The 24,822-nt window shown below is 33.0% G+C and overlaps 1 protein-coding gene across 1 annotated transcript in view; it reads right to left on the reverse strand.

Annotated features, from left to right (window-relative positions):
- Positions 1-530: 530 nt before the first annotated feature.
- The window catches only part of LOC118204434 (neuropeptides capa receptor-like), a 324,528-nt gene continuing 300,236 nt past the window's right edge, over positions 531-24,822 (reverse strand). The window contains exons 4-5 of the mRNA XM_085824053.1: positions 22,657-22,788; positions 531-6,756 (exon numbers count right to left, since the gene is read on the reverse strand). Of these exons, the coding sequence (XP_085680179.1) occupies positions 6,113-6,756; positions 22,657-22,788 (776 nt within the window). The 3' untranslated portion in view covers positions 531-6,112. The remainder of the gene's footprint in view (positions 6,757-22,656; positions 22,789-24,822) is intronic.

The following is a 24,822-nucleotide window of genomic DNA, read 5'->3' on the forward strand; positions in this document are numbered from 1 at the left end:
GTATTATGGTAAGTGCATTTTATTTTATTGTTTTTATTTTGTAGAATGTTATGTTCATTGTTTTTTACTATGAATTTCTGTTGTTATTGTTGTTTTTCGAAATGTTTGTAATTTCAGTTATTTTAGTTTATTTTGTTGATTTGTGCACAATGCCTAGATTGTGCAATTCGTAGATGTTTTATTATCGCTGTGTACATGGATTCTTGTCAAATAATTTTGGTTAGAAACTTTACGTTTTTGCTATCTAAATTTTTTGTTTTTGTTTCGGATTTTTGGCTTAAATTATGTGTTGAAAACGTTGTTTTTGCATGTGCGAAAACGGCGTTTTTGGAGACATTTTAGGCTTAAAGTTCGAAATCTAGGCAAAATATTTAGATGGTAATATGGTACCGTGGAGTTTCTCACCAAAAATATTTGGCGAGAAATTTGTCGCCAAGCGAGGGCGTATATAAGAGTAGTTCCGAGTTTTCCTGTACTTAAGCTATGTATGTGTCTATATTTATAAGAATTTGACACATTTTTCACAATTTGTCGCTTTATTTTCAAATAAATATATAATATACATTCCAGAAAGAATATTTACAAGTACAGGCAGTTTCATATAACATTAAATAACACCATATATTTAAAGTCAAATGGTAAATTTATTTGTTACAGAAAAAGAAGAGATTCCTTGAAAAATCCATCAAAAATGGTTAAGTTAACATGAAAAGATGACGTGAAATATACAAATAGATATTTAAAGTTTTTTTTACCAAAACAATTGTTTTGGTTATATAAACTTATACACCTTCTTTAGAAGGGGCAGAGAAGATTGTATTTTATAATATGATCGGTATTATACAACATTGTCATCGGAGGTGGGTGAAGTATTGGATTCGGTTGTTCCATTCATCTTATTTTTCGACTAGAAATTTATTAATACCCCTTATTCTCATATTTCATTAATAACAAGAAGGAAATGAATAAAGCAAATTGTACTTACACATCACCTCATAAAATTAGGCGAAATTAAAACTGACTGTTTAATTCGGACGGCACCAATACGAAGAATTAACAATTTTCAAAATTTTAAAACAAATATTCTTACTATACGCAGAAAAGGTGTTCAGCTTTCGCAGGAAAGAAAGGTTGCTAGGTAGTTAAAATTTTGTAGGATGTTAGGATGGAGCTTTGAGTCGTTTCAGAAAACGGACGTATTTTCTTCTGTCTCTCTTTTTTTCCCAAGTGAAAAGGAATGAAGTGACAGAGAAGAGAGTGGCTGACAGGGCCGTGAAACGGTATTTCTGTTGGAAGGGCCATTTGCAACAAAACTTCATCAGGACATGCTGCAGATGATAGGACGAAACATCACATCCATTTTGGACGAAACATCACATGGACGATCATCAAATGATTGTAAAAAGAGTGTAAGTTTGCAGGTTTGACGATAAGTGTGCAATACGTCATCCATCAAAAGCTGTCCGTCAGCAAAGTGTGGGCTTAATTGGCCCCAAGAAACTTTACTCCAGAACATAAACGAAGGGAATACAACAAAAGGTTTTACAATCAACTAGGAATAACCAGCTAGTTGAGTGCATAACTGAGTTTTTACTGCATAACGGAGGAAAAGAATTCAGGGCAAATTGAGAGACGCATCTTGCATAAAGCTAATGCATCTCTTCACCATGACGCAATTGCTTTTGTGGTTTACTTAAGGTGTGGCTTCACCTCACTCTTCCATCTACCTGATCCCTCCGACTTAGCCCAGGCAGAGCTCAGGATGCATAAGCGCGTTATTGATATACGTGGTGATTAAATAGAGGAGTCACAATGTAAAACCGTACTTCCTTGTTAAAGCGGCTATCGTAAGCACTTTGATGACATTTAAAATTAATTTGGCGAAAATTTAAAAACAATATGGCAGCATACAAAAAATAAAAAATCGAATGTACATGAGAAAATAACGTTTTATTTATACTTGCCGTAATTTGAAATCTGCTGCTATTATAAGATGAAATATTAACACTTCTTGTTTTTCACCCATATTTAACTATGTATTGCACCATCTAAGGAAAATTGATTCTTCAGCCCAACCGTATATGAGGTAAAAAGCAGTAAGAAAAAGGAATCGTTGAACAACATAACCAAATTGTCGGTCCGAATTCACTGCAATTTTCACTTGCATCTGCAAATACTTCACATTCCAATAAAAGGATGGCGAGCTTTGCATTTTCGTATTCCGCCAAATTATGTATGCCAAATTCTGTGCCCTTGCAGAAGAAAAAAGAAAGAAGTGGGTTAAAAACCGGCATCTTTTTCCAGTTAATGGTAAGTTAAATACAATTAACATTTTAGATCGGAAAAATTACGAAGACTATGAAAGAATGAACGTTACGACGAAGAATGCTTATTCTTCTACTTGGCTGAAAGCTATACATGGCAAACATTTTAAAAGAAAAAAGTAAGGAAGAAACGATATGATGCGATTTAAACCGAGCTTGAAAATCAGATAGGTTTTTCAAGTTATAAATACCCGCCCCCCCCAAAGGTAAAAGACTGTTTCTTTTCCAAGTTATAATTTAAAAGTGGTAAACATTTTAGAGTCAGAAAAATACTGAATCGTGGATAAAACAACTTCATTGGTAACACAGCCTGAAAATTAAAACATATTAAAAATCTGTTAATTAAGTTTGCTATTTCTGGCGATTCATTTTCCGATTTTGGCGAGTAACCGAGGTGACCTTTAGCAATTATTTTTTCATGCTCATGTTTCCTCAAACATTTGAAAAATTCAGATCACGTCTTCAAAAGGAAAAATACGTTGTCCGCACAATAATACCGTGAGCATCTTTAAAATGTACGATTCACACCAAGAAAAGAAAATGATTTTTCTATATATAACCGTTCTACTAGGCCGATTTATAAATTTAACTTGTATTTCTGATGTCTCGAAAGAGCGACTTAGGATACATATTATATTAATATAAAGCCATTGTTCTAACATAGTTATTTTGATACAAAATCGGACTTTTCTGAAATAGCATACCGACTTTTGTTCATATTTCGATTCTACGACCCAAATTATGCCAAAGTGCCACATTTTGGAAAAATCGTACGAATAGTTTTTAAAAAATTTGCTCTCAATATTTTAGCTTCTGTATATGCTAATTGAATGCGGTATATATTTATTTAATCTCTCTCTCTTTTTTTTAAATTAAACTTGATTCCTTTTTTTTCACAGTTCGAAATTTAGGTTTAATCCAAATAAAATTCGCAGCTATTTTCTGATTTTAAAATTTATAATTTTTAGTAATTTTTATAAATGTTTCGGAAATATTTTTGAATTACAATCTGTCACATTTTCACCATCATCTCGAAGTAGATGTATTTCTAGGCATACCTGCAAAACAATTACAGTTTTTTATTCAAAATGTCCAAAGATATACGTAAGTTTATATAGTGGCACGTTTCGAAATTTGACATACTTGTTACAAGCGATAATAATGCCAAATATGCTTTACGTACTTTTTTAAAGTTATCGGAAAATATGAAAGATGTATCTATTTTTCTGCTTGTGCACAATAAAAAAAGGGGGAAAGAAAAATAGGTTGCTATAAATTAAGAATTTCGCCGAGCGAATTATTCATGGTTCATATTGAAAAAAAGTGAGCCGAGATAAACTTTTAAATTTCTCGGTAAGTTTCCGACCACATTTCACAAAATTTAATATTTAGGCGTAATTTAAGTCGTAGAATCAAAATATGGAAAAAAATTGGCATGTCATTTTAGAAAAAGTCCGATTTTGTGTCAAAATATCTATATAAAACAACGCTGTATATAAATTTAATATATATCGTAAGTCGCGCTTTCGAGATATGAAAAGCGCCATTTGAATTTCGTCAATCGACCCGGTAGAACGGGAGATATAGAACTGCCTCCTTTTTTTGTGCAAGATATACATTTCTCTTCCGAAAAATGACGCATTAGGCATTTCATCTGAATTTCCATTGGATCTCTTTTACCAAATTTAACAAATCTCAGAGCTACAAAATTTTGTAATTTTTATTTGAATATTATATATATATAATATATTTTCACTATATATGTATATAATAGAATGCAAATATGCAGTTCGAACCTGACGCGAGTGGAACTGTATTTTTGGTCTGGGGAAACACATTATAACACTTATAGTTATTAATATCATAAATTTAGGAATCAAATGATCAAATATTTGCTGAAATTTTTATTTCTTTACATCTAACAAATAACGTAGAATTTTCATTTGTTAATCATACGGGATTTACAATCTAATTTGGAAATGATCTACGTATAAGTTGACCCTTAATTATGAATTTTGAATTCAATATTTTAAATGCACTTATAATTATGAATTTCAAAATGATTATTCATTGCTTGGAGCATCACTACGCAAAATTAAAGCTACCTTAAACAGAACTGTAAGTTGTAAAATTTGAGATACTGTGAACAAGCTAATAATTAAATTATACCCTTACAATATCAGGGAAGAGAAACTCAGTTTTATTCCCATCGTTTTGGGTATTAATAAATGAAAAAAAAAATTCTTTCTATGTTGCTTACATTTGACACTCTGTAAAATAATATCTGGAAAATGGTGGCCATTTTAAATTTGACTTGACTGTCTCTATTCAGAGAATTCTTGATGACTCTCATGAGAATATCGGGATATAACTTTTGATTTGAGCGCCGAATACTGATTTTAAACAGTTATATGTTTCGTAGCATATTTTCAAACACATTTACTTTTAAATAATGTCAGAAAAAAATGGTTGAATTTTCGACCGGCTAGGCCGTATAAATACGTCAATGAATATTTTTCCTGGCACTTCCAAGCAATTTTGTGTACATGCATCTAAACATGTGTCCTCTGAATAGAGTATGTTTGTCAGAAGGGAAAGAGTACACAAGTAAAATAGAAGTGGCACCTTGGAGTTTTATTAAGAAAATATCTTTTATATCATGACATTTTTGGGAACTTTGGGCGTCTCGGAACCAAATCTTAAATGATGACCGATAAAAATTTGAAAATCAGAAATTTATGGCCATTTTAAAAATTACTCTAAAAAATGCAGCATTTGTCGCTGAAAATGTTAAATCAACCAGTAAATTTTGGAGTACTAAGCCTGTTCCGAATGGTAAAAACGTTATGGCACAATAGTTATGCAAAAATAATAGAATGCTGATTTTCAAAATTAAAAAAAAAAAAAAAGAAAAAAAAAAAGAAAAAAAAAAAAATGCGTCATAAAGTGTCGGCCTAAAGATAAAAAGAAAAACAAAACACTAAAATGAGATATTTAAATTACTTAATTACTTAATTAAATTATAGCGTTACTATGAGCCATCCTGACATACACATTGATAGGTAAAAACTAAATAGAAAATTTCATTTATTTCTTAATTAGGTAATATTATGAATCAAAATTTGTATTTTAATTGATTTCAAGAGATGGCTAGTTGCATAAAAGTGAGTTATTTTAGAATCTCCAGAAAGTACCCTGTATTGCCTGTTTAATGTGCACAAAATATGAAATGTCTAACCTATCGATCTGCTTATACTAATTTTTTCAAGCAAATTTCGTTTTGCTGTCAGAATCAGTTTTCCTCATGGAGATGTTTCCAATAATTTGTGCAACTGACGAAATAATTAAAGCTGTTATGACGACGTAACTCATGCTCGAAGTTAATACGAACAATTTTAAAGTTTCTTGCGTACTTTTATCGGCATGATGGCAAAAATATAATAAGATTTGCGATAAAATATTTCTGCAAATGTAGCAACAAAACATTAAAACACAGAATATATTGATCGATCTAAAAACCTTTTTTAATACATTATGAATTCAAATGTTTTTAATAAATGTATTTTTAATCTTTTCTTTGATGATGAAAACATCCCAAAAGCCACTCAATGAATTCTGTATAGACGTTTCCGAATACTTAAATATCATTGCTAATGGCGTGTGATTGAAACGCGAGATTCATGCGAAAATTCAGATGAAATTTATAGGCTTAAAATAAATTTAAAAATATGTTTAACTGAGTACTTCTTTTTGATCACAGTCTTTGGTAATTTGGTTAGCAACTGACATCAAACGACAGTTTCATTCCGCTTACATGATATTTTGAATCCATCGTTTGAAGAGTTGTGCTTGCCAAAATCCCTCATCACATCCACGCACCGACTGCAGATCTGTCCGGCGTTTTGGACAACCATTTCTTTCTTGACACACTTGGATGTTCGATCACATTTCGAGCAAACTGATTTTGTCGAATGGTGACTGAGTTCGGAATGACTCGAAGCTGCGTGAATATCGTCGGGGTTCTCCAAGGCATCTCCTAGCTCGCCCTTTGGCCCAATGATGACATAAGACGATTCTGAATTAGTATTTTCGCAATCCTGGATGCTTCCGTAGTCTTGCAGCTTGATAGAACAAGGCTTACCAGGAACTGTGAGAAGATTTTCTTGATGGGAACGATGGTTGTCCTTTCTGACCAGATGGGATATGGAGGTATCCGCCTCAAAGGACTGCTTAGATATCCTTAAAGATGGCTCTCTGTCGGAGTGAGCTATTTCACTATTGTGCTGGTGTGTCGTACGGCAAATACTAGCGTTGCTGGACTTCTTTCCGTAACCAATGCAAGTGAGAGTGTCCCAAAATGCAACTCGATACTTAGAAGACATCAGTGTGTAGAGAATGGGATTCACAGTTGCACTGAAGTAGTAAAAACAGCCTAAAAATGAAAAAGAAATTAACATTAAATACTATATGTAAAATAAATTTATGTCAAGTATTATAAGTAAAACTGATTCATATCAACTTCAACAAGAATTTGAAGATTTCGAATTTGAGACTTCCATGTATGTGGAAATAAACATTTGGAAAACACGTACGTATATACTATATAGATGTCACAGGATTTCGACTTAAGTTTAGCCGCTTGAATAGTGACTAGCGTTGCTGGTTGCCGTATCATTGGACACGAGTTCGAATCCCGGAGAAGGCTCGGATTAAAAAAAATATTTATTAAATGCTCCGCCATTAGGCACTACACGGAAAAAGACGTAGAGGACTTTTTGAGAGAAATTGGGCAGTACCCACGCTGTACTTGGGGAAAACCCAGAAAACGTCCATGCAGCCAGCTTGTTTGCTAGGAATCAAAACTATGTCGAACTATCAGCGTTTAGTGAAATTACCGCTCGGGCCTAGCGGGCCAGTAATTGTGAAAGGTTTGAATTTTTGTTAGGATATACTGTCTGTGCATTCATGGGGACACTAAAAATGCTGGTCAGCCGAAAGTTCCCACCAGAATTGTTATACTAGGGATACAGGGCAGGTGACCCACGGATCAGTTTCCCAAGCTGTTGTCTGCATAACGGAATGTAAGTGGCGGGCCATTTGAATCAACAATAACAACTGATTTAAGTTTTAAGTTTACAAATTCAGTATTAATTGTTCTTTAACCTATAAATCGTATAAAATACTTTTAAAAAATCAATTCACAATTTTTTAAAAATACAGTTGTATCTAGAAAATCACCTGCCAGTGTCCGAGTGGATAAGACCGCAAAACATTTTTTCTTTCGTCTCAGATTCGAAACCTGGACAACATGCTATTTGCATCGGTTTTTCCATTATTTTTTCCATGCTAGCCAGATTTCCACGCTAGCCCTTACTCTCAATGCTAGTCAGATTCTTTTTTAGGGGCTCTTCAACAACAGCATCCTTTCCTGTAGGCAGATAGCTTTTTTGTAATTTGTCTAATTCAGTTAAACAAATCGATGAAGCCTAGAATTCCTCGTAGAATCAGTGTATGGATTTCACTGCTTCTATTATTCAACAAACAATTAAGTATAGCATATTCTTGTATTTACTACTCATTTCTTCTTCATATAAGAACTTCTACTTTTTCGGAAATATAAATTCTCATACTAAGAGCATCTTTATAATTTGCTACTAATAGTTTTCCTACACAATGAAGGATAAGTTTCTGTAATTGAGAACTAAATTGATGTTAACTAAATTGATGAACTAATTGATGAACTAAATTGAACTAAATTTGTTGTTAATTTTTGCTTTTGATGGATTTCTGCGTTTCAGATTCCGTAACAACAATATAAATGTGAAAAGGGGCCATGTTCGGGAGAAACGACGTTCGAAGTAATCGGTGTCACCGACAAAACAGTTGAGATCTAATGGATTTTTTTGGCACGTTCCATAGCAGTTCATTTAATCATAGTTGTAGGAATGAACAACGTTCTTCAATTTAGTTGTAAAGCAATTTATTAGTTTCTTTGATATCGGATTTCTAACCTGGCAAGTTAATTCGAACTGGAGAAGTCAAATTTTTTGAATTTAATTTATTAAAAATTAAAATTTGCAAAGTTAGGAATCCGATCTCAAAGGAAGTAATAAATTGTTTTTTAAAAGAAAGTAATAAATTGTTTTTTAATTGTTTTTTGAAGAAAATTGCACATTCCTACAGCTATGATTAAGAGAGCTGCTATGGAACTTGACCATTCTTTAGATCTGAATTGTTTTATCAGTAATACCGACTACACCGAACGTCGTTTCTCCCGAACGTCGCCCCCTTTTCACATTTATGTTGTTGTTATGATATTAATTTTTGAGAAGCTAAATTAAAGGTTATGTTCTTATTCAGACACTTAAATGAAAAAGCATCTAAACAAATACATGACCTTCATTTTTTTTTTTTAAAATTGCGTTTACGCTGCACAAGTTTCTTTTTATTAGCAGTTTCTATATTTTCCATAACGGACGTAAAAAGGACGTAAAAATGCAAACAAAAGGTTAAACAGCTATTGATCATTGGTCATCAGGGATACAATAGGCATTTAGCATTTAAAATATGCTTTTACTTCTATATGAAGTTTTTACCCGAGGGCACTGGTGTTATTTTAAAGTTAAGAGTACAAAAATGCTCACGCCGAAAAGGTGAATTCATGGACTAGAGCCGCCATCTAACGAACAAAACACTCTTTAAGTGAACACAAAGGATTTAATCGTGAGCTTGAGATGTTGTAGGGAAAACTCAGTCAGTATAAGGACTATGAAAATAAAATTTACAGATGGAGAACACACATTTCTTGTAATATTTGAAATATGTTGTGGTTTTACACTTGCAATAAAAACGATTTGAAGATAGAAATACACAACACAAGCCACTAAGTCCAAAACCTGCTTAACCACTTCACCGGCGAGCAAAACTTCTATATTTTGTACCATTTTTCTCTTCCAAAGGTAAACATTTTATGTCTGAAATTTAGCTCAGTTAACGAGAGAAATATTTCCTTCCCCCTTCCACTACCTGTGAGGTCTATTGAGAAATTCTATTGAAATGAACCTGAACCCCGTACTTGTCACACTCAAGGACGTCAGTGACAACCCCATAAAGGCGACCATCGAACACAAAAGCTGGTACCTCGTAGAGGAGATATTATCAGCTTTGACCACACTACCATTTAAGACCAAGCTATGTCGTCCCTGGAAATCTGTTTTTATAATTATTTTAAATATAGGAATAATTTTAAAGTGTAATATATCATACATCATTTTATAAATAATAAAACTATATTCGTACGAAATATTCCTAAATTAAAAATCTTACATAAAAATAAATAAAATATCTTAATATCTTATATAATATATATATATATAAATGTGTGTGTGTGTATTCAGGGTAATGATGTGATGATAAAACGTGTTAAAAACTCGCATCCGTCTCATCTAATGCTATGCATTTTAGGACTTTTCGATTTGCATCTGATAATTAGTAAGAAGAGTAAAATCGATTGAAAGTTATTCAAATGCAAATGCCATTTTTGATTGTGAAATAAAAGCTTTGTTAATTAAAGCAAAAATCAGTATATTTGCTTATTTGAAATAGCTATAAATAATGTTTTGCTACTATTTTTCTTAATGCACTGTAATAAAACACGCTCGAATTACTTCTCATATATTTTCATACATTTAATTATTAGCCCAAAAGCGCTATTAATCTCATATCGGGATTTTTCGTCCTGTCAATTTAAATGTCTGAATCATTTTTAAATTGTTCCCACCAAGTATGTTATCGCCTTGCATTATTTTTAAAGAAATTAAATAATAAAGAATCTGCATGTATTGTGACTAATCGTTTTTGAGTTATGCGAGATACATACATACGTATGTACGTACCATACAGATGTCAGGAAAAAAAATCTATTTTGAATCTATTTTACTGTTTAACTACCCATTTAAAAAAAAATGACTTCTTTATTCTGCCCGTACGCACAGTTGGAAAAAGATTGTGAAAATGGATTTGGGAACGGGCAAAATGGATATTTCCGATGAAATATGAACCCCAAAAATTTTCGCGCTTATAAACTTCCTTTACTTCTCACAGTAATAAAATAAAACAAAAGCGAATACAATCACTTCAACTAAAAAACAGCCAAATAACATGAAAAAGTGGTACGTTTTCAAAGTGAATTCATTTCTCTACATTCAAAAAGTTAAAAAAAAATTCTTCAAGGAATCAAAATTAAAACAGAAAATATTTTATTTATACTAAGTTAATCATGAAGGGGTAAGGGAATTATTTCTATGCGAAATTCTTATTACTTCAGAAAGAGTTCAGAGTATACAGTGTATGTACTCAAAAAAAAAAAAAAAAAAAAAAAAAAAAAAAAAAAAGGCCACGTTCGGATTTGAAAGGATAGCATTTAAAACCTTCAGACTTCTTTGTCAGTTAATGGGAAGGTGTGTGAATTGTTGTGCATCTCTCGAAATCTGTGTTAAGGGGGATTATTCCCTCAGAAAAAGCGATCCCCCGTCGTTTGCTTTTCAGGTACAATCTGTGGAGTGAGTCTGGTCAATTAAGCCATCAATCACTTCTTTTCCTTTTCGACTGGTACTGAGGGGTAGGAAAAATAAGAAGCGTCGAATCTCTCTCGGGGGTCACGGTTCATGCCAAATTTCACCTCGACGATAGTCTGCCGTCGCTGACGGTTAAATAAACATTTCAAACTGACGATACTCTATCGGGGCAAACGGTGAAGTGGTTAAGTCAGGCATTCCAAAGTCAATAACCGGATGACAAAACACATAAACTTGAAAAACATATTTGAAAATGATGATAATAAATGAATACTTGAAGAGCAATGTACATATTTTGTAAAAAATTGAAGAAACAGAGTCCATAACCTGTTCTGTCTGGTGGTAAATAAACGTAAACACAGAAGAAAGATGATTCATCCGTGTCAGTCACGTGGGCGGTCACACACTCAGGTGCTGACCACCGCGATGCTGCTGGAAAATGAGCCTTTGAAGATTTAAACTTGAAAAACAATTAAAAATTGACCATTTTGGATTGTGATGGAGGAGTCTTGGCCTTTTGACAGTATGTTCAATAATTGGGTCACAGCTTAAAAGGTCTCGTATACGGTGGTATCCTGAATTTTGCATTTTCTGGAAAAAAATATGGCAAGTAGAAAGTGTTTCGTCATGTATAGAATCGAACTACATTTCTTTAAGTATTTGCTTGTTCCGAACATACCATGGAGAGTTTAAAGTCACCCTTAGTAATTTATTTTGAAAAACTTCTAATTTTTTACGATAGATTTTAGCAACAGTGCTCCAGGCAGTAATACCATATAGTAAAATGGGTGGAATCATAGTGAGATATAACATACATTTAGTTCTTATGTGCAGTTTCGAGTTTCTTCTTAGAAGAGGATAAAGGGCAATGACCCCCTGCTTAGCTTCACGTAATGCATTTGTAGTTTGTACTTTAAACGTTAGCTGTTTGTCAAGGAGCACACCTAGCTGTTAATTGGTATTTGCACATTATTAATTTGAATATCAATGTCGACAGGAATATTATTTTTATATCTTCTAAAAATAGTGACCTTACACTTATTTGGGTTAAATTTAATTCTCCAGATCTTGAACCAATGATCAGTGGTATTAACTGCAAACTTTATTTTGTAAATAGCGAGTTGTGGTTTTAAAGACTTCGTAAGAACGACAGTATCATCAACATATTTAGCATTTAATGGTTGCGAAATATCATTTATAAAGATGTTAAATAGGATCGGCGCTAAAATGCTTCTTTGAGGGACGCCAGGTTTAATGATCTTTCTATTCGAGGTGGATTTTCAAGTTCTAACTTGAAAGGTAGGATTTTTTTAATTGGAGTATATTGTTGCATGCGTACAGGTTCGTGAAAGATTTAATGCACAAGTCCGATGAAAAGTTAAAAAAAAATTATTATTATCACAACAAATAAAACAAAATGCTTAAATTTCCTCAGATATTTTCACAATATCCCAATGTCTCACAGTAATTATTTTTTAAACTACTATAAACGTTCACCAGAACTAATTCAAAATAAAGAAAGCTAATCCGATTTCATTGCGAATTCGCTACAGTAAACAAAAACAGTTTTCTAAACAAACTCATGAAACAAATCCTGAATTGAGATGTTTTCCTCCTTTTATAAGCTTTTTAAATCACACACGAGCATATTCTAGTCTTTTATCGATTTTTCCTGAAAAGCAAAAGCGTACAGTTACGAGATATATATTTAATAAACGCGCGTGCTCCTGTATTATTCATTTTTCCGGCGTAGGCGTTTTCTTCGAATAAGTAGCGTCCAGCTTTGCACGGGGAAATGAAACAATTTAATAACAAATCTATTTAAAATAGCTAATTCAATACAAAAACCGTAACACGGCCCCCTTCCCAAGGACTGCACGTCCCGTTCAGTACAATCCCTGAGCAGGAAGCCAAACTACATTTTAACTAAATAAAAGTAAATTTCAAAAATTAACTAAATTTTAACTGTATTTTAACTTAAATTCCCTTTATTAAATACTTGTCAAAACACACATAAATAACAAAAATAACGCAATGTATAAGAAAATATCTGAAAGAAATTTCTGTTGGTTGCAATTTATACTCAAGTGTATTAAACATATAAATATTATTATATTTTGGAACTGACATATAATTCAAATAATTTTAACAGTTTGAATTAACCACTAAATAATTTATTTTAATATAAACTGAAACTTGACAAACTAATATGAAAATTTCCCAAGCGGGACTACACTTAAGAATAAATAAATACAACCTATTCTTAGTCCATATCTCTAAATTGTTATTCCCTGAGATGCAATGATTAAAGACCTCTTTTTTTTTCCTTAGCTTCTTTTGCACCCCTGTCAGAATGCTGTTTTGCGCGTTATGTATGTAGTTTTGGCTGTGTGTCAAAGTCAGCTTCGTTGGAATGCAATGACCACCAGTGCTTTTCTTTCCCCTCTGATAAATGCTGTATTGCAATCAACTGTGCAATGAGGTTATTTTATGTGCATCCAAACCCTGTAATTTAGATTTGATCAAGAGTTAACTAAGAAGAGTAATGCGGAGCAGGGAATCCTAGGGCCTCGCTCGTCTCGTGTTCTATCACTAGCCTTGCACGAAAACTTGCAAATGATGTCCCGTTATGCGAAGATACTATAGTCACAAAGGTCCAAGATTCAAATCTGCACTTAACTCCTAACTTAGCTAAGTTCTGCCAATACCCGGAGCTGTTATTAACCCTTGCACCCAGTTCAGTATTATCATAAAGGTTACTAACCCATTCTGGAGGAATTAAACAATGCTGTACGGAATTTTCTTCTTCCTTATCGTCAGTCTTCGAGGTAAGAAACGATAAATTGTGAACGCGTGCATTTGGCCTCTGAGTTCTCTTCCTTCCCAGTCACCCTTTATGCGATGAGAATATAAAGAATTTTCTCCTTTTTCTAAAACTCCTTACATTAAATTCGAAAAGTCCAAATGGTGCTATTATAGCTGTTTTTTGTTTATCTTTTCCTGCTTCTGGGATCTGATAATAGGCTATATAGAAATCAAAATTAGAAAATATCGATTTGCTGTTTTAAACGTGGTGGAAGTCTTCAATTCTGGGTAAAGGGTGACGATGTGGTATTGCGACATAGTTTAAGCGGCGATAATCTTTGCATGCTCTTAGAGTGCCATCTTTTTTTTTTTTGGACTAAATGAGGTGGGCTTGCCCATGGTGATTCCATTGGTCTTATAATATTATTTTCAAGCATAAAGTTGAATTCTTGTTTGGCTATTTCTAATCTTTTAAGATCTAATTGTCTCGCTTTTGAAAAAATTGGTTTGCCATTAGTAGGTATGTTATGTTCAACATAATGTTTTGCTGTAGAAATTAGTAAATCAGGTTTTGTGATTTCCGGAAATTGTGTCAAAATCGTATAAAATTTATTATTTTTGTTTAAAGTGCTTATATTTGATTCATCGGCTGACAATGCAATTTCACCAAAAATGCTGAGTTTAGTTACATCATCAATTAACTTTTTGTTTTTAATGTTAATCAATAAATTAAACCGGTTAAGGAAATCTGCACCGAAAATGCCTGTACAGACTTTGGTATGATAAGTGGCAATTGAAAATTACGGCGAAGTCCCAAATCAAGAGTTAAAATTTTGTGTCCAAAGCACGGGATTTCAGTACCATTTGCAGTATAAAGTCGCTACTTATCTTGTCATTACACGTGGCTGGAATTAGGCTTACATCTGTACCACAGTCAATCAAAAATTTTATCCCATTCTTTTTGTCTATTACAAAAAGTCTATAATTGAATTCAAGGCAATTCTTTAAATCTTCAGCAGCAGAACCGGCTGGTAATTCTAATTCTACTGCGCAGGCAAGTTTTCCGAATTTTTCTAGTTACATGGTGGCTTACATTTTTCCGGAAAGCATCTGGATCGGAAAGTGAAGTGGTAATAACACGGCTTATTATCCGGATTATAAAGCTTCCAGCTTCTACTTCTGCCTCTAGATGATGATCTGTTTTTTTTTTTCTATATATGAGGACTTCTTTCATTTGATTGGTGATGGAAATGGATTTCTTCAATCCGCTTTTCCAATGATATTTTTTTTTTCCAGCAATTGTGAAGTGTTTGGCGACGCTCTCGAATTCTTAACTTCAGTTGAATGAGCCTCATATAAGTCAGTTTGTGAATTAATGTCGAAAATCTTATCACCCATAATCGCCAATTTATGGATACCTTCATCACTAACCGCCAATGTATCTATGATACGGTGCGGCAGTTTGTACATCCATAATGTTTTTAATATCATATCAGAAATATCACTAGTTAAAAAGGATTTCATTTTTTGTAATAGATGGCTGGGTTTCATGTCGCCAATTTCAATGCCAGTGAAAAGTCGTTTGATTTGTTTATTTTCGCTTTCTTTAAATATATTTAATAAACGCTCTTTTGCCTAATGAATATTTGGTTTCAGTCTTATCGGTTATTATATTCCAAATAGTATCTACATATTTAGGCTCCATTTGTGAGACAATGTAATTAAACTTGGTATCTTCCTTACTTATACCATTAATTTTAAACTGTACCTGTATCTGATAAAACCGAATTTCTGACTTATCTATCCAAAAAGGTGGAATTTTTATACTGATTTTCATAGTTTTCGAAGAAATTCGCACCATTTGACTGGTTTTCTGTTTTCTCTGTATTTTCTACAATATTTACTGTTGCTATGTTCAAGTCACCAAATAATGTAGAGGTTGCTACATTATAAAAGTTATTTTTTGGTTTAAGAATAACTTTACGCTACTAAATTGAAAAGAAAACAATTTATTATTCACTTTTTAAAGATATTCTTTTTTAAACAACTTCATTCTACGACTATTTTCGTTTCTATTGCTGCCATTCACTGTCTACATAAAGTTGTACAAAAGAAAAGATTATATGTGATTTGTAGAGGTTACAAACTCACATTCCTCCTATAACATTCCCTTAACTCGAAAGCTCACAGAACACGAAGAATAAGGGATGCCAAATTAAAATACTGATTTAAAGTTGCGCAGAAACGAGAAAAGACATAAAAATGGCCAAATAAATTTTGATAAATTTTTCATCCAATCGTCTCACAAAAATCTCCAGATCTAGGTCATCGCTATTCTCCCGCAGCGGAAATGAATGAAATTAATGCCATAAATCGTACTGAATGTAGAGTATTTTGTCATCTCTGAAGATAACTTTTTATATGTTTTACAGAGTTGTTTGGAATGTATTCTCATAACAAATTCAAGCGACATTTGTTTCTTGCCTTTGTTTCAGATGACGTCACAAAAAAGAATATTATTCCTACTGAATAAAGATAGTAATGTGAAACATGGTAAATGCGTTTCAGGGTGGATTGATGTGATTATCCAGATTTATGTGACTGAGAGCCCTTGACATTTCAGAGGCTAGATATTCTGAATTTTGATATTGCAATGACTGTTGCCTCAAAGAAAATGCTTTGCTGCTTCGAGAATTGTAAAATTACAAATGCATAATTTTGAAAGAAAGTGACCAAAATACTTTTTGGTGACAAAAGATAATTAAAATTTGCCGTAATTATCATGTAAATAATTTTTGTATGAAAAAAAAAGAACCCCATTAAAATATTTATGAAGCCAAAGAAATACCAGTGAAACTTGAAAAAAAAAAAAAATGGATTTGGAGGTTAAACAGAGCGTGCTTTCACTATTGAGTGCGCACGTTGTTATTTCTACCAGCTGTTTGAATTCTGAATCTCGGCTTCGTATTCTCGTTGCCAAAGTTCAGTATCAGACCAGTATGGTTTCTGAGTCAACCTGGTTAAGTTAAATTAATTTGTGCAGTCTTAAACTACTAGCTTATTTTAAAATTTAGTTTGTTATCATTAAGTTCCTCACTAGAAGTGGATGGTGAAATTGTAATCACGTAAAACTATGCCATCTGTAAATAACTGAGTTCAACAAAAGGATCTTTTACACCTTTACCTGTTGTATATGTTTTCTAAATCTCAGAAGTCGCTAAACAGACTTTCAAGTAGATCTCGTAGCAGTTAATGTTACAGTGAAGACTAGATCTGACAAGATATAAAAGTGTTCAATATATTTTACTAAACAAATAATAATTTCCAAACACAAACGATAATTTTTGTGATGTATTTTTATTTATAGCAAAAATTACGACAGGAAATATTGCCTACCGAAACATATCAACAACAATTTTGAAGTGTCCGAACTGTTGTGTGAGTTACTGATTAACACTTTTTGAACAAATTATGTTATTACAAGAAACATTTTGAAATAACATAATGGAAAAACATTTGAAGCCTATGTTTCAATATTTAGTACAAGATCAATTTCAAAAATACCAGTGTCCGAAAACAAATGTGAGCCACACTATAAGGTATTTCTTCCGCCTTCTTCGCATGCTTTCGTGGTTTGGTGGTCTGCACACTGGGCGCGTATTCCAGAGGTCCGCGGTTCGATTTCCGGCGAAGGCTTTTCTAATTTTTCAATCTCTTTTGCTTCTAAATTACCTAATGTCTTTATAGTGGCGCCCAAACTAAAAGGGGGTTGGATAATGATTCTCCACACCCAGGATTTGGCGATTGGGTCCCCTAAAATCCCCAGTCGCCCTTTAAAAGGGAGAGTATATAAGGTATTTCTCCCGACTTCTTGGCATGCCTTCGTGGTGTGGTGGTCTGCACGCTAAGCGCGCATTCCAGAGGTCCACGGTTCGATTCCCGCCGAAGTCGTTGCTAATTTTTCAATCTCTCTTGCTTCCAAATTACCTAATGTCTCTATAACAATATAGAGTGATTTTGAGGGCCCAGCTAGGGTAATTTCTTGCTCCGACCTTGTAATCAATAATAAAAGAGATGAAGAATTGTGTTTTTTATTTATAATTCGCTGATTTTGTTATAAAAATTTCATCATGTTCGCACAAAACACAAAATAAATAAATAAAACTCGAAATTCAGGTTTCAGGCTTCGAGGTGCACATGTTCAGGTGAAGGACTATCAACGATCAACATCTGGTGGTTCTAATTACCGCCGTTTTCCCACAATGTAAGGAAAATAAATACATACATAAAAACAAACAGAACAGATGCTTCCTTATTAATACGAGTAATAGAATAATTGAATAATATGATATTATATAAGTAATATTAATTCGTTATTGAACAATAGAGTTGCGATCATGTATTTTTTACGTTTACATTTCAATTATTTTGTAGTACTCGTAATTCTGAGCACGCAGTTGTTAAAACTGTGGAACTGACGGAAGGTAAAACGCGACTACATGCTTATAGAAGTTTACCTACCAAGCCTGAGCAACATTTCGCGATTTCTCAGCAACTTGGGGACATTTTGGAAGTTTTCAGAAAACGTTATTTTATGAACCTATGACCGAGTTTTCTACATTGTTCTCGCCTCTTTTTGGCTGTGGTATGTATAAAATGATCTGAGGATTAGTCTGCTTTATCCGTTATTTATGTTGTAAAGTTTATGTTACTTCCTTTGTAAAGTTAAATTCAGCTTGTTTTAATCTTGATTCTAATTTACCCTGCTAGATTACCGGCCGAATCTTTATCGCGTCTTTAACTAGCAATACCCGTATAGTTATTCCATTAGCATAGTACAAAACGGCAGGACCGGAAGAAGTGGATGAGTCACAAAATCGCACCATTGGTTATACAGTTACAATTCCGCCTCAGTTTTGATCGAGAAAGCACCTGATGGAATGGATCCCAGAAACTCACATCCCCTTTCTCTTATCACCGATCCGCTCAAGGGGGTTTTCGGTTCTGCGCTATTTTAGGTGCCCCTATGCTGCACATACAGTATACACTTACAAAAATCAAAGGCTTCTTCTCAAACCGAGCCCAACGATATGGCAAGCCAGCATCGCTAACCACTATACCGATCAAAGCAGCAAGTAAATGAACCAGAAATAAACAACTAAAGATTTATTGCCTTCTGCAACTCGAAGTATAAGAACTAAATCAGGGATTCCCAGCCGGAACGGTTTATTTCATCGACACGCCCTACGTTTTTCCATATAATGTACAGTATAAAACATGATCATAATATGAATAATTGCAAATAAATAACTTAAGGATTAAGTATATGAACAATTATTTTAAGGAAAATGGCTTATTAGATTTAGGTTTATTTTTTTGCATTATTATTATTTTTAATTTTACAAATATTAGCAAGGTTTTAGAAACAAATTCACAGATTCTAACTGCACAAAATTTCGATATTAACTAATGCGATGACTGCGCCTGATGTATCGATTTAATTTTTTTTAAATATTTGGCGTAAAACTGCTTAATTAAGTTTTTAAATCCCTTTAGTCAAAAATATCTAGCTTGTTTTTTTATTTTTCGAACTAGTTTGGAGTTCTTCGCATTTTTTATTGTGTTTCCTTGTATTCTTCTGTTTTACGTTTTCATAATGCAGTTACTTCGTAAAAAGTTTATAGAATTAAAAAAGATATTATAGGTTTTAAAACGTATTAAATAATTTTAGTGTATTTTTTCCTTACTTATTTTGTGCGATTGCTTCTTTACTGCATCACGCAGCTTTACATCTATGAACAATAAATTAGCAATTTTATTATTATTATTATTATTGATAATCGTTGGATTTTGATTATGCCACAGTTCATATTCCGCCACCAATCGATACCTTGATCAACGTAAACCCCTTTTAAAATTTCATCGAACACCCAGGGGGTTTATATCGACCCAGTTAGGAACTCCTGAACTAAACTAACCAATGCAAATTCGCTTCCATTTCTCATGCAAATGACAAATAATAGTGAGTTAAATAACACATAATTCAATAGCTTATGTTTGGATCCCAGAGCGTGGCTGTGCTAATTTCACGACTAATACTTAATATTCGATCAAAGAGGAAATTCACCAGCTAATAGAAAGACACTTCATGCCGAACAGCAGGAAAACAGCTTTTTTATGGCCGTCTGTAGTTTCCAATTATGTTTCTTTGAAAATTGAACTCTTAGTCACATTTAAGGCTCTTTTTATTTATCTATTTTATCTCTTCTAATGGGATAGACGAAAGAGCAGGAATATAGGACAGACTTTTAACATAAGCAGTAACATGTTACATTAAAAAAAATTGCAATTATTAACACTGTAAGATTAAACTTCTAGAGGATGGTAAAGAAAATTTAAATTTGTTTTCAATAAAATTACAAAATTTAAATAAATTGCTTCCAATGAAATCTCAAATAGGATCACTTAATTTTTTAAAATAATACGTAATATAAACCTAATTAAGAATTTATTAATAGTACATAATTTTATTTCATATTACAAAATTTAAATAAATTGCTTCCAATGAAATCTCAAATAGGGTCACTTACTTTTTTTAAATAACACACAATATAAACCTAATTACTAAGTAATTAATAGTACATACTTTTTTTTTTGTAAATACTATATAAAAATACAAAGTGTATTATTTCAGTAATAATATAAATAGTGCACAATTTGTTTTTGTAAAACACTAAAAAGAATGTAGGTTTTTATCTTAACTATCATTCCTCCCCCCCTTTTCTTTAAACCCTATCCTATTGAAATATTTGATATTTCCTTGAATTCTGATAAAAAATAATAAATTTAATCTTAAGTAAAAATACGTTTATATGGCTTATTACAGTAGCAACTATAGCTGCAGGGGGACGGACAGCGAATATTAAACGTATAAGTACAGCATGCGTTTTTGGAGCTATGCATCAGCTCAGGAATACCGCACACTGGTACAGCACGTATCATTGAATCGAAATTTATTGCTTTATGACAAGAGCATTTATTTGAATTATTTAAATTTATAATTTTATCAAAGATATTGTATAAATTTATTTTATTTAAATGCAAATAAGTTATTAAGAATTTATTTAAAAAGTATTTCTTTTTTTTTAAATCGTTATTATTATTTTATTATTATTATTATTTTTTTTTGTATTGAAGTTGGGTGCCTAATAACAGCCACGCGGCAAAGTCGCTGAATACTTGTAGTTCGACATGGGATCGAATCCCGGCGAACGGCCTAGTTGCATAGTTGGTTTTCGTCGTTTTTCCCTTGTGTAACGTGGATACGAGCAAGTTTTCTTTCAGAAGTTCTTGACGAAGGCATCCCTTCCCATAAGCAGATAGCGCTCCTGATGTGTTGCTTAATCAATCAACATAAACTAACCTGTATTCAGGTTGAGCCCCTTCGAATCACAGGTCCTAGGCTTTTATCTTATTCGACTATTAGTTAATCCGCTACTGTTTATTAAATTGGCAACTTTAATCACCAAGGTTTTAGTGAATTTTTTAAACATCGTCAAAGGCTTAGTTGTGGCGATTTTAATCAGAAAGACTGAGTTCACCATGATTTTAGCCTTTGGCTTTATCAGCAGTTCTGTGAATTGAAAGATTCTTATTGAGCTAAGGAGAATTCCAGTGTTAATCTCTGCTCTCCGCAGCTCTCTTGAGTTGTTTTTCTGCATCTGTAAAAACTGTTATCCCTTAAAGCTGTAATATAATTTTTCTTTTATCATCTAGGTTAATATTCACGTAGAAAAATTTTTTGATAAACCTGCAAAAGTATCAGTATTAAAAAGCTAAAGTACAAATATTAATACAACCAAATGCATTTGATGCAGAATAACAAAAAATAAAAAAATACACCCCTCAAAAACTTAAAAAAATTTTAAAAAAATGGATTCATTTTGCATTAAAATATAAGAATCAGACATCAAATCCCAGTGCAAAAAGTGACTTGTTTTATCAAAAAAATACTAAAAAAATTTCATTGAATACTGGTTTGCTTTTTTAACATTTAGAAATATCCTTTTTTTTTTCAAAACGTAAGAAAACCATATGAATATATATATGAATTAAATTGCCCTTCGAGAGGAAATAATATGCCATTAATTCAAGATAACCAAAGTGGTACTAAATATAAGATGTATTTACATGCTTATTCAAATTTCTTTTGCTGCATGTTTAGTCGAAAAGAGCTATTAGTCTCGAAACATGATTTTCGTTTCACTGTTCATTCGAGTCTGTTGTCATTCGACAGAATGAAAAATATTTATTTTTGGAACTAAATCTGTCTGTTATGGATTGACAAAAGCAATAAATGCATTTCTTAAGAATATTACTAATTTATTTTTAATCTCATTGATTGCATTTAATTCATGATACATCTAATTAAAATCATTCAACATTTTTATAAAATGGCATATTATGTTCACATTTCACTTTTCAACTTTTATCATTTTTGACCGAAAAATGAAATTTGCTTTCTAATAAGCTTAATCTAGACTATTAAAGTAATAGTTAATTGATTTTGTTGAGCAAACCAGAGCGGAGAACAAAACGAAGAAACATGTCATGTAATCAAGCTAAGGTAGTATTTATTTTCGAGATTTAAATTCTTAAATGCATGTGCTGAAAATAAATTGAAGTCTCAGCGTCGTCTTAAGCCGTATTTGATAAAAATAAATTTTGTAAAAAAGAAAAAAATTAAAAATGTCCTGCCATTAAAAAAAAAAAAAAAAAAAAAAAAAAAAAAAAAAAAATAGGGAAAAGAGAAGTAGGGTGTAAAAATAGAATTTGATTAATTAACGAAATAAATGTACAATACAATAAAGGATATTGTAGTGGAATTATTTGACTATCAGGATAAAATCATTAGCAAAATAAACAAATGTAAAAAAATGAAAGATTTATACCTGCTGTATAATAAAGGATTTCATTCACAATACGAAGTCGCCTCGTCCAATCTTTGGGTGCTACATACACCGCCAGCAGGCGCTGCGCATGAAACGGAGCCCAGCAGATGAAGAAGGCAATCACTACAGCAACTGGAAAACAAAAACATTTCGAATTAAACAAAAGCATCTCAAAGTAAACCAAAAATGTCAAATATAATGAAAGGTACGCAAGTAGGGGAAAGTGGTAGGTGTTTCCATCGAATAAACATTAAATACATTTTAATAACTCTCATTAAACTTTCAGGGCTTTGACTATTTTCACTAACTTAAGACCACTCTCATCGTAATAATGGTTAGCGATGCTGGCTGCGCTATCGTTTTGAACGTGTATGTAAAGAAGGGAAGCTTCCATAGACGTAATGTAAGCCAGTCTGATTACTGCGCCACTAAATTGTGAGGGGACAAATTTTTGTGACCAAATCGTCAGGTGTGCAAGAAATTAATGAATGTGGAACAAAATCAAAGAACTTATAAGATTCGTTCTTTGACACAACTTTTCGCGATAATATTTAAACTCGTATTTACGTAGACATTTTCCCCTCAAAATAAATAATCCATTAATTAATCTACTTGCGCGGATCACTGATTTGATTTACTTCGACAGGGGGTGAAAAATGGTATCACAGAATTCAGAACTCTTGATAAATATAAATATGACCTTGTACAACGGCTAGACAATTATTTGGCGTATGCGCGAAAAGGTATTAAAAACTGGATCTACTTCGGCACTGGTTCGATAGCTATTTCGCGCATGAGCAAAAAGGTATTAAGTCTGGATGGATAGCTCCTTTAAAGTAAACTTTGAAAAGTATATATTTCCCTCTGCGATCTTACGGAGTTATTCTTGCATTGGCGAAGCTTTCATTCTTAACATATACGATCTTCGACTCGGCTTCAAATCCTGGAGAAGGTTTGGATATTTTTGAAAGTGCGTAGTGTCTTTGTGGTATGTTGACACTTAAGGCTTTATTCAGACGACAGTTTTGCCGTCATAAAGCTTTGTGGTTTAATGCATAAAAGTCATTAAATCATACTTGTTTAGCAAGGTTTAAGCCACATCCAGTCAAGGAAGGGAAAGCTGCACATGCGTAAATGTATAGCTGACTCAGTGAAGCCATCAACCGATGTTTGCTTCGCTGTAATTGGTGGTTCTCGCATCAACTTGGCATAAAGTTTAAAAATTAGAACCTTTAGGCAAATTACTTAGACCAGTTTTTTGTGACGTAGCAACGAAGCTCGGCTTAAACCTGTTATGACTTTAAAACCAGTGTGTGAACGAAACTAAAAACATACGGCGAGCCGAAATTACTGTCGAATTGGTGGCAATAGGTGGGGAAGTGTAGAAGACTCTTGGACCCTTTCTCCAGAGATTCTCCCTCATAATTGTGATATAACCGGCAAAGTTGTACTATCACTTATAAGGCGCCCAAGGCAAATGCAAAGGACAGTCGTAATCCTGCGCTCCTAACCATGGCAGAATTCTCATATTTCTGTCTGACAAATGAGATAAGTCTCCAAAATTAACAATCTGAAGTAATCCTTGCTTGCTTTAGGCAGCTTTTGAAATAAACAGTTACATACGCACTTAAATTTTAAAATAAAAAGCTTAAATGTGTCCTAGCCATTGCCTGGGCTCAGGAAATAAAAGGCTATGAGAAGTCGTGTATGAAGTCGTGAAACGTCTGCTCAATAAATTACTGATTGTAATTTAACTTACGTATGTAGAAAAGCGTGCTTGTCTGTCTTCTCCCTTAACTTTTTAAATGAAGTGGATTCAAAATTATTTTGACTTGCACTGGTAAAATATCGTTCCCTTCAGATTTAGGCATACATCTCTTAAAACAGCAGACGTTCTAATTCCCTAGGTCGATCATCATGTGGTTCCACCAACGACCGAGCGGTAAAGTTGCTGAACACCGAGAAGTCTGACCTGGGTTCGACTGTGCATGGTAGTTTTTCCAATTAATAAGGTGGATACGAACCAATTTCCATCAAATTATTTTACTAAAGCATATCTTCTCATAGGTAAGTAGGGTAATAGCTGCTTTGCCTAAATCAATTAATTTGACCACACCGGTCGTCATATCGGCAAGCAAGAGCGGAAAGAAGTCTCTAAATATTAAT

The sequence above is a fragment of the Stegodyphus dumicola genome, chromosome 9 (assembly GCF_044657685.1).
Source record: "Stegodyphus dumicola isolate Sdum_Otavi_A_Nest chromosome 9, ASM4465768v1".
NCBI lineage: Eukaryota > Metazoa > Arthropoda > Arachnida > Araneae > Eresidae > Stegodyphus > Stegodyphus dumicola.